Source organism: Lepisosteus oculatus, chromosome 8 (assembly GCF_040954835.1).
Source record: "Lepisosteus oculatus isolate fLepOcu1 chromosome 8, fLepOcu1.hap2, whole genome shotgun sequence".
Classification (NCBI taxonomy): Eukaryota; Metazoa; Chordata; class Actinopteri; order Semionotiformes; family Lepisosteidae; genus Lepisosteus; species Lepisosteus oculatus.
In genome coordinates, this window is record NC_090703.1 from 27779959 (window position 1) to 27792044 (window position 12086).

Genomic DNA, 12086 nt, shown 5'->3' on the forward strand with positions numbered 1-12086 from the left:
ATTTTCGTTTAAAATGACGGTTAGAAAGAATGTGGACTAGCATAATACTTTGAGCTTACAGCTTGTCCAAAGTCATTCATTATTAATACTATTAGTAATATCTTCGGTAAAGGCTTGGATGCATAAAATGTTTCTGCATAATTAAAATATTTATGATAAAGGTAGGTTGTGTACATTTCTCCAAGTGAGAAATCTTGCTTTCATAAAATATACCAACTTTTTAATGACTGATGATTAACATGCTGTAATACACAGTTAAGCTTTTTTGGCTCCTCCTGGCAGTTTTACAAGGTGATTCCGGATACTTTCCGGTATGACGTCAAATGGCATGATACACAGCTTGATACTGCGTTTTGATGCGACACGCCCACCGCGGTGTACCGCGAAATACCCCACCCGTTTTGAATGGCTGCATCTGTAATTGGACATCTTAATCTTAAAAGGTTTCCATCTTGCATGCTTCCTTCTAATGAGGAAAATTTCAGTGTAAAGATCCAAAAACAAGGTTCTAGATTGGTAGAAAAGAAAACTTCTTCAGCTTGCAGGGATTGTTATCCTGTAAGTCTGTATGTTGTTCTTTGTGATTTCTTGATTTCACTTATATCTGGAAACAGCAGTCATGAATGGAAAAAAGTAAAAGAGATCTTTGTTACACATCTAAAGAACGTGAAATATAGTATCTGATAGGTTTCCAATGAGTGGATTGTTGTGCAAAACCAAATGGTAGTTTTTCCATTGAACATAACTCTCAGTGTCTATCATGTTTTATCACTACTGAAAAAGGAATCCAAGAATAACTATATACATGTGTTATAAAATTGTTAAAATCATGCAATGCAATCTAAACTAATTTCTTACAATAGACTTTTAAGAGTTTCTTAATTCTTCTGTCTTGGAATTATAACATTTGGTGTTTCATTTTTGTAGTCAAAGGATAAAATGTACCCACCTTTTAAATGTTAGAAACATCAAATTCTATCAGTTTCTCTGTTAGATAAAGCATCTGTATTCTACTTAAATTTACTTACAAATACAACCCCTTTCCATTTTACACATGGAAAAAATAACCAAAATATGCATTATGAAAACAACCAATCTACAAAGAAGAAATCCACCTTAATATCCATAAATAATTGACTTGTTCTCATTGATTATACTATACAAGACTAGTAGTCATGTCATATAAGTCACATGCTGTGAAAGTGAACGTTATGCTACAAAAATGTTTTTTTTATATATATTTATGATTAAATGGCATATGTTTATGCAGTGTTCCAGTGGTTTGAAAATAGCCAATGTCCCAGAAATTTAATATTAAATGTGTCTTTTAGCCTTAGTGACAAGCTTTCATTCCTGAAACATAAGGTGATTCCTGAGATCTACAGATGCATTCCTGCTGCTCTGTACAGTCTACGAAGTCTGGTACTGGAAGGCCAGACATTATCATTACAGATTTGTTCCAGATCATAAAGGTGGGCACCACTGGTAGAATGAAGGAGATGTCAAAGGTGTGTAGATGCTGGGAATTCATAGCATCATAGAAAGACAAGATATTGTTGTCATAGTCCAAGAGTATGCCCAGTCTCCTTAGCTGTAGGCTTGCATCTACAAGCATCTCCTTGCTGTTGTGCCGAACAGTAAAGTTGTTATTGCAACGTGCGAACACCCAAGAAGAGGAGTTCTTCCCATTCCACTCATTCTTTGGGGCTGATTTATAAGCCACACCAGCTGCATACCTTGATAAAACACAACAAAGTTAAAGCTAGGTAAACAGAGAAGATCTCATTTATGATGGCACTGTATCATAATTGTTTTATAAATATACTCCAAAGTATCACAAATTATGAAGTTATTAACAAGAATCTTTACTTCTAAATTAGAAGGACCTGAATTATACTAAATTTAACATTGCACACACAATAAGTCAGTGGTGACTTTCATAGTTTCTAACCAGGGTAATGACTTTAAGGTGTATCACAAACAAAAATCAGAAGATTGTTAGTAGTTCATTGAAGGTAAGCAATTACATGTGCATATCAGTGTACGATAACTCTTAGTATAAAACCTAATTCTAATTTTGGGGGCAAGTTAACCTTTTTACTTGTTAGCTTGTTTGTTAGGGCTTAGTGCTCTGAGCGTATTACAGAAGTAATATCACTCTGTTGAAATCTAGCTTTGGAGGACATATCCTTTTACATAGGAATTATGTAAAATTAGAGCTAGGAATTAGAGCAAGTAGAGCAAAGCTACAGTGTTACATGTGTAAGTACTTAAAATGAATCTATCCCTTTTCCATGCAAGACAACTATGACCTTACAGTGTACAGGTTCCCAGTAGGACCTCCCAGTAATGACAGCCACTGTCAATGAAGACATTTCCAGCTGCTCCATAGGATCCAGTGCTGCTGAACCGCTCTGGTGTGTGACTCTTCTTCAGTGAGCTTTCATCTTTCTCCATTGTCAAGCAGTCATTTGACAGGCGTAATTTCTTGTGGGCTGTTTTGGGATCCAACTTGAAAGGCTGACCTAGAATCATTCAAACAAAGCATAATAAATTGTCTTCCTAATCAACCAAATTTCCCGTAGCATGACAGAATATATAAAAAAAGAAAATCTCTTTTTTAAAAATCCAGAAGGGAAAGTCACTGATCTGTTAGTTTCTGATAATTTTGTAAAGTCTGTTGAGGGTTTAAAGGTAAGGGGGACATCATCTTGGGTTAATAAAAGCTAGCTTTGTCTTTCAAAGATCTTTCCCTTAATTTCACTGAAGGTGGAGCAACCCCATCACCATATATCCACCTCCTTTTCTACCCAAGAGAAAAGGTATTGCTTATAGAATCAGTTATATAAAAGATGAAATAATATTTAGTACCTTGAGTTCATAATCTGATTAAATTATATTTATTATATTGTCATATATTTATGATAAAATACACATTTGTTTTGTTCAGTAAATTACTTTGTACAACAAACTGAGAAGAAAAAAGTTCAGGTGGGTAGCTGCGTCAGCATGCGTAGGCTGCAAAGGAACAAGTAATAGGTTTATTCCATGCTGAAAAAAAAGAAGAAAGAGAACACAACGTTTCGGCCGTGGAGCCTTCTTCAGGTGTGAGAGAGACAGGGCAGTAGGCAAAGGTAAAGTAGCGGGAGAACAAAGGTTGGGAGGGAGGAGGAAAACCGTCTTTGAGAACACAGACGGAGAGATTAGAGTGGTCACTCATTTCACCTCTGACGGCCACGACCACTCTAATTTCTCCATCTGTGTTCTCAAAGACGGTTTTCCGAACTCATACATCAGAAAGACCACCAAAACTAAAATGATTCTGCAGCTAGGATCACACATTCTCCCTTCCCTTAACGACAGACTACTGTTCTTTTACATTTTCTCCATTCATTGGAAGTTTCATTTCACACCTCTCTGCACCCATTCTGACTTCACACCTCTTGATTGGCCTCTCTTTCTGTCCCCTGCTCCCGCCTCTCACTCTTCCTCCCTCCCAACCTTTGTTCTCCCACTACTTTACCTTCGCCTACTGCCCTGTCTCTCTCACACCTGAAGAAGGCTCCACGACCGAAACGTGTTCTCTTTCTTCTTTTTTTCAGCATGGAATAAACCTATTACTTGTTCCTAAGAAGAAAAGATACTTCTAAGATGGCACAGCTACAATAGAAGCTGAAAGTATTCAACTTACAACTCTGGACTTGACATTAAAACCACACACTTAAATCTCCCACCCTAGTTTAGTGTGTTACAATACAATGGAGGAATAAAGGAATAAAAACAATGGTTCTATTTGCATTGTGTTTCTCAAGTTACATTATTTTAGAATACAGTAGTGAAATAAGAAAGAAGGTGTACACAGAAAAGTATAACGTAGAGCCCTTCTTAAATGTTTTGACATTAAGCTTTCCATTTTTATGCTAAATATTTTTTTAAAGAAACTCCTCAAGTATTCCAAACATAGAAAATTGAATCTGGTTAAAATAAACTTTTAACAGAAACTTACTTTCACTGTAAATCCAATGAGTTGTAAAGAACTATTTGTTGAAAAAGTAATATTGTCTTCAATAAAATGATAGCAGTTAACAAAATACCTTGAGTACCAATAAAGAACAATTAACTTGACAAAAATAGAATTATTGATTCAATAAACAGCATTCATGATTGTTGTATCAATAAAGTTATATTCAGAAGGTTGAGTAATGTTATATCCAAGGTGTTATTACATTTCTTTCATTGCGTCTTAGAAATGCATATATTGAAAGTTGGAATTCAAAGTGCGCAACACAGACATGTACCACGGGTAATTGGCTACGTCATCACGCGTCATACCACGGTACGTGATTGGTTGACCGACAGGGACACTCGTGGTGCATTGGTTGGTCATAGAAAGATTTAAATGTCTTTACTGTGCCTGTTTTAGAATTGAATATTTATGGAATTTTACCACTGAAGGGAAATCTTAGTAGCTGAGCATTAAAAGAATAGGAGCATAACGTGTGTGAAGGCCATAAATGATATAAATTTTGGAACATAAACATACAGTATTACAGTATATGGCTGGTCTCGGTACTTTAAAGAAAAAATACACACCAGTTTTTCATTTCTCCCTAAACATTTTAAGCATCGAAGTCTTTAACTAACGTGAAATTACGTGTATAAAAAGTGGTAGTTTTAAGCTTTTCTGGGAATACTCGATACCGGAGTCAACAAGCATACTTTTAGAATTAGATAAATAGGGAATATTTTATGGAAGCGCTTATCTAAAGAAATTAATAAAGATATAATTATATTCAGCTACTGCAACACAAGAATAGTATACGCTGTACAATGTCTGTTGATACTGTATATGTAGGGCTGTTTCACCACTCCTCATCCAACTGTGTGAGTAGTCTGGTGGTCTAGGTACCAGACTTGTAAACAATAGGTTGGGTGTTCAAATCCAGCTGGTACCATAACTTTTCCTTTAACAAACATTTCTTTGAAATAATAGAATAGCAAAATTATGGACAATTTATTGACTTTTTATATTTTCTAAATATCACAGCATGTTCAGATCTAAGTCATTTTTTAATAACAATTTTTAATAGTCACCTTCTTTCCTTCTGACAAAGGTTCCTGCTTCTACTTCCTGCTTCTTTAGATCTCCCTTCAGATTTAAAAGGTTATTAATAATATCTTCGATGTCGCATCTTCCAAGTGTAGTTGATCTTTTGCTGCCTGGGTAAACTATCACAAAGCTTTAGAGAACTTATCATTTCTATTATCAATAAATTGTAAATATGACATTTACATTAGCGTTATTAATTTTTCACTTGAGTGTATGGAGGATTGTCAGCTGTCACTAAGAGCAGACCCCCCCTCTTAAGCTGCGCAAACAATCTTTTAGATTTTTATAGAGAAATGGAAGCTGTACAGTATGCGTTACAATATAAACATTTACTTTTTCAAACTGTCAAACTTAAAATCAACAATTGATTTGAAGACGATCTGTCAAAGTGCAATGAAACCTATTACTTGATTCTGATGGATGCCCGGTCCCGCCAGGGATTAAAAAAAAAAACATGGAATCGCGTATCTAAAGAAATAATAGTATAACTATGTTCAGGCACAAACAGTAGCATGTTATATTATTAATTTGGGTGTCTCCTCTTGCCAGAAAGCTCAAAATTGCATTTTGAGTGCGGTTTTTGACTTTTTTAAATTATAACCCATAAATAAAGCTAATACTGTTTAGACTTTTAATTGTTTTAAACTGTATTACAGCAGCACAATGCACAATGCCACATAAATCGCTACCTTTGTCTTCTGCGTAATAATATTCAACTCTCTGTCCAGCAAATTAACAATAGTCATAATAATGAACTTTATTGAATATAGCGCCTTTAAAGATGGCTTCTCAAAGCGCTTTACAGGATAAAAAAACAATAACAACAATACTCTTAGGCTGGGCAAACGGTTTTTAATTTTTTTTAAAAAGAAATAAAAAATGAGATACAGTGATGTGTTCCAGCTTAGACAATGCACGACTTTAAAACCTATAAAAACAGATTTTGAGAGTTAATAACCACTTTATATTCACGAAAACGGGTGATCTTTTGCAGCTGACATTTCACTGTTTTAAACAAATAAGAAATTAGATTGCTCATAAATCTAATCACTTATTCTACATAAACACAGGGTAATTGCTCTCTAAAAATGCTCTTTTTCTTGTTGGTTTTGGAGACCTTGATTGAAACCGATTTGAGATGTCAGAATTGATTATTTTCTCTTTATTTCTGTGTGCGCATTTCCTACATTGCGTTGTTTGTCGAGATTTTAACTTTATATTTAGGCTCAGGATTTCAACTATAAATCATACACTAATTATTAGCAGTAAATACTGACGTTTTGGTCCCTCTTACCACAAAAATATATATGTATTGTAGCTGGGATTAAATTTTTTTCATACGTGTCTCAACCTACTGCGACTCGGACAGGGAACAGTTACAGATGCCGACAAGTCAGGCACCCAGAGGTGGGGGGGGGGGCGTCTTTCCGTCTCCATAACTAAAATGCCAAATAGGAGTGGCTTAAGAAACATACACAGTCGTGTAACTGACAGTTTGAGGTAGTCTATTGTGTACATTTTGCTTTGTTGCTGATAGATTAAGCTTTCTAAACCCAGCCCCAAAGTCATGCAAATGATTTTTTGCCCTGTTTCATTGGTTAAACACAATGATCACAAGCACCACCATGGTAACTGGGATATGTAGTTTTTAATTCAGTTCGAATTATAACTGTACGTATTGTCTTCGAAATTGGCCAGGGCATTAAAGAGAGGGCACACCAAAATTTTTCAGAGCTGTCATCTGAGCTTTAAAGGTACCCCCATCGTGGAAGAATTTGACCTCAGAACATTTACCCAGTGTAATACTGTATTTCATTGCACTTTGACAGATTGTCTTTAAATCAGTTGTTGTCAGAATATCCCCACTCCAAACAAGAACAAAATTGCAATGCTTTTATTAGCTTTTTATTAACTGGCTGTTTCAGTAACTTAAAGTATATATTTAAAGTAATAATTTAACAATATATGTAAATGTTTTAAGATATGTCTATGTTGTGAATGTCTGTAGATTGTATCTTATTATTAGTTTTTTTCTTTTAATAAAAACACTTCTTTGAAAAACTAAAATATCAAATATTATGGATACTACAGTATATTAATAACAGTATATATCTCGCTCCTTCGCCCTCTCTCTCTCGCTCGCCCTCTCTCAATTTCAATTCAATTCAAGGTGCTTTATTAGCAGGACCGATGGGTACAATCAGTGTTGCCAAAGCAAATAAAATAATGAGATTCACATGAAACAAAACAAAAAATATAAGTAATATCAAATCTACAGACTGCTGGCAGTGGGAGCACAGCTTGTCCTCTCTGGGCAGCCAGGTCTGCCTGTGTCGCCCAGTTTCTATGGCCAGGTTGTGGTCACTGAGCCTGTACTTCATCAGGGTTTGTTTCTTTTTGTTGTTTCTTATCTTGGTCAAATATTCGGCTAGTGTGTATTGTCTGTATTGTCTGTTTAGGGTTCTGTAGCATTCCACATGTCTGGGCAGCTTGTTCCCCCCTCCCGCCCCTCTCTGTGTACAGTAGAGCCTCCTGTCCTGACTGGTGGAGCTCATACAGTTGTGTCTGGAGAGAATCCAGGGTATCAGCTTATGAGCACTCTGTGATTAAATTAATTCTCATTACATTATCATTCCCACTGTGCATAACAAGGAAGACTAATAAACATAAGGTTGTTTAATGACAATCTATTGTATATCTCATGGCTAAATAGTCAAGTCTAGCCAAAAGAGAAAACATCGACTTTATTTAAACCCAAGCGAAATTATTAACGGTTTTTAATTACCATACTTTTATGGTACATGACTTTGCTAAAATGTATTTAAAAATAAAAACGATTGCAATTGGCATGCCTTTAGCTTTTTCACGAAACCTCCTAGAATAACGAAATTCTTGTGTTGTACAGCTTTTCAGCTAAATATAAAGTATTTATTGATTACGCCTGAAATTGGAGCTGCTCACCGCGCGGTGAATAGCGACTAATAAGCAGTGAAAACATTTGTCTGTCTTTCTGTGGGGGGAAGGGAATCTGATCTGATCTGCAAGGCCCTTTGGCTACAAAACTAAAAATAAGACACACTCTACAGACATTCTTTCGCCAAAGTCAGGAGACATTAGAGCTTGCCACATCTGGACTGTTACACCAACGGATTAGCAAGTTAAAGCTATCCCATTGAGGAGCCGGGCGCAATAATTGTTTTGTTCCTTGATTTTCTGATCTGCAAGGCCATTTGGCTGCAGCGAATGTGAATTCTGTCTGGCATTGCCAGATTGTGAAAAAATAAAAGTATTTAAATTAAGATGGGGGGTAAGGGAGTCATCTCTATGACACTCTCCCTTATAAAATTAATGTGAAACAAAACAAAACTAAAAATAAGATACAATCTACAGACATTCACAACATAGGCATATCTTAAAACATTTACATATATTGTTAAATTATTACTTTGAATACATGCTTTAAGTTAAAGAAACAGCCAGTTAATAAAATCGTTGCAATTTTGTTCTCATTTGGAGGTGGGGATATTCTGACAATTGATTTAAAGACAATCTGTCAAAGTGCAATAAAATACAATATTACACTGGGTAAACGTTCCGAGGTCAATTATTCCGCGATGGGGGTACCTTTAAAGCGCAGACGACAGCACTGAAAAATTTTGGCACGCCCTCTCTTTAAAGCCCTGGCCAAATACAAAGACAGTACGTACAGTTATAATTCAAACTGAATTAAAAACTACACATCCCAGTTACCATGGTGGTGCTTGTGATCATTGCGTTTAACCAATGAAACAGGGTGAAAAATCATTCACGTGACTTTGGGGCTAAGTTTAGAAAACTTAACATATCAGCAACATAATATACACAATTGTGTATGTCACTTAAGCCACTCCTATTTGGCATTTTAGTTATGGAGGCAGAAAGAACCCCCCCCACACACACACATTTGGGTGCCTGACTTGTGGCCATCTTTAACCATCACAGTAGGTAGAGACATGTACGAAAAAAAGTTAATTCCAGCTACAATACATATATATGTTTGTGGTAAGAGGGAGCAAAACATCAGAATTTACTGCTAGTAATTGGTGTTCGACTTATAGTTGAAATCCTGAGCCTAAATATAAAGTTAAAATCTTGACAAATAAAGCAATGTAGGAAATGCACACAAAGAAATACAAAGAAAATAAATCCGTTCTGACATGTCAAATCAGTTTCCAAATCAAATCAAATCAAGGTCTCCAAAATGAACAAGAAAAAGAGCATTTTCAAAGAGCAATTACACTGTGTTTATGTAGAATAAGTGATTAGAGTTATGAGCAATCTAATTTCTTATTCGTTTAAAACAGTGAAACAGCTGCAAAAGATCACCGGCTTTTGCGCATAAAAAGTGGTCATTAACTCTCGAAATCTGTTTTTATAGGTTTTAAAGTCGTGCGATATCTAAGTCGGAACATATGATTATATCTCTTTTTTTATTTATTTTTTTAAAAAAATAAAAATCATTTGCCCAGACTAACAGTATTGTTGTTATTGTTTTTTTTATCCTGTAAAGTGCTTTGAGAAGCCACTTTTAAAGGCGCTATATACAATAAAGTTCATTATTATTACTATTGTTAATTTGCTGGACAGAGAGGTGAACATTATTACGCAGAAGACAAAGGTATCATTGTGCATTGTGCTGCTGTTATAAAAGCCATGTTTTTTTTTTTAATCCCCGGCGGAACTGGGCATTCATAAGAATCAAGTAATAGGTTTATTCCATCCTGAAAAAAAGAAGAAAGAAAACACATTCCATAAGAATCAATGCCTTTATATAGTGCCTTTAAAGGTGGCTTCTCAAAACGCTTTACAGGATAAAAACAACAATAACACCAACAACAACAACAATATTGTATTTCAGTGCACTTTGACAGATCATCTTTAAATTAATTGTTGATTTAAAGTTTGACACTAAATGTTTGTATTGTAATGCATACAGCCTCCATTTTTTTAAAAAAATGTAAAAAATCGTTTGCCCAGCCTAAGAGGGGGGGTTGCTCTCAGTGACAGCTGACAATCCTCCATACACTCAAGTGAAAACTTAATAACGCCAATGTAAACGTCGTATTTACAATTTACAAGTTTACCAAGGGAGCTGTGTAAGAATGTGTGGGCAGCAAAAGATCAGCTAAACTGGGAAGATGCAACACCGAAGATATTATTAATAACCTTTTAAATCTGAAGGAGATCTTAAGGGATTCACACATGGTAGAAGCAGGAAGCAGAAGCCGGGACTGTTGTCATAAGGAAGAAGGTGACTATTCATTGTTATTAAAAAATGACTTAGATTCGAACATGTTGTGATCTTTAGAAATATAAAAAGTCAATTAATTATCCATAATATTGCTATTTTATTTTTTCAAGGAAATGTTTATTAAAAGAGAAGTCATGGCGCTGCCTGTCGCTTACAAGTGCGGCACCTAGACCACAACGCCACTCGCAAGGTCACGTGACAAGTGGTGAAAAAGCCCTACACAAACAATATAAACAGACATTGTACAGCGTGTACTATTGTGTTATAGTACATGAATATAATTGTATAGTTATTCATTTCTTTAGATACGCAATTCCATATTATATTCTCTATTAATCCAATTCTAAAAGTTTGCTTGTTTGCTCCAGTATCAAGCATATTCGCAGAAAAACTACCACTTTTTGTACACACGTTATTTCATGTTAGTTAAAGACTAAATGTTTAAGGAGAAATAGAATACTGGTGTGTATTTTTTCTTTTAAGTACAGAGACCAGCCATATACAGTTTACATACTGTAATACTGTATGTTTATGTTCCAAAATTAATATCGCTTATGGTCTTCACATGCGTTATGCTCCTATTCTTTTTATGCTCAGCTACTAAGATTTCCCTTCAGTGGTAAAATTCCATATAAATATTCAATACTTAAATGGGCACAGTAAAGACATTAAATACACATACTTTATACAGTACAGTTTGCATACAGTAATATGTATATGTTCCTAAATCAATATCTTTTATGAGCATGTGAAAGGAATGGTGAATCAGAGATTCTCAAAAATTACTGTACTTTACATGACTGGAAACAAATGCGTGATTGGATCAAAGAAATACTGTGGTGTTACTTTTACAAAGATGGTCAATGAAAAAAAGAATGTGGACCAGGGCAATAATTTGAGTTTACAGCTTGCCCAAGGTCATTAATTATAAATTACTATTACTATTAGTAATATCTTCGGTAAAGACTTTGATGGCAACAGCTCAAACATGAGAGGTTGAGCTTTATTAGCTCCACCTTGCAGAAATTCCAGATACGATTATTTTTCTTGCGGTAACATGCGGTACAATACGAGAATATATGGTAACTTGCGTTACACAGTGAGAAGCGCACTGCAAAATAATGCGGTATCGCACGCTTGTTTTGAATGGCTGCATCTGTACATAAATATCAGAATATGTTATACTTCCTTTACCTTTATGTTTTTTTTCGTGTCTAATCTGCCACATTTCAATGTTTTATGAAGAGAAACCTACCTACCAGATTTTGGGACAGAAATAAGATAAGAAGTAGAACAAATAAAGACTTGTGTTTCAAAGTGATTTGTAACATTTAAAGGTAAGATGGGAAATCCTGGAAGGTGAATGGCTCAAACACAGTACAAAACATTAAAATTTCTATCATCAGTGAAATGCTAATGTTTTTTTTAAAAAAAAGGTTCAGGTACAGATGCAGCCATTCAAAACGAGTGAGGTACACCACGGTACCATGCAGTAGACGTGTCGCATCCTAACCCGGCATGACGCAGTAACACGTGTCATATGACGTCATATCGGAAAGTATCCGGAATCACCTTGTAAAACCGACAGGAGGAGCCAATAAAGCTTAACCTCTCAGGTACAGCATTTGAGCTTTTAAATTTAAACTGTGTATTACAGCATGTTAATCATCAGTCATTAAAAAGTTT

At 35.2% G+C, this 12086-nt stretch overlaps 1 protein-coding gene across 4 annotated transcripts in view; it reads right to left on the reverse strand.

Moving 5' to 3' along the window:
- Positions 1 to 367: 367 nt before the first annotated feature.
- mid2 (midline 2) overlaps positions 368 to 12086 on the reverse strand; it is a 508198-nt gene continuing 496479 nt past the window's right edge. For all 4 annotated transcript variants that reach the window (XM_069193421.1, XM_015351122.2, XM_015351120.2 and 1 more), the window contains 2 exons: positions 2318 to 2525; positions 368 to 1736 (listed from right to left, as the gene is read on the reverse strand). In XM_069193421.1, coding sequence (XP_069049522.1) covers positions 1334 to 1736; positions 2318 to 2525 — 611 coding nt within the window. In that variant the 3' untranslated portion in view covers positions 368 to 1333. The remainder of the gene's footprint in view (positions 1737 to 2317; positions 2526 to 12086) is intronic.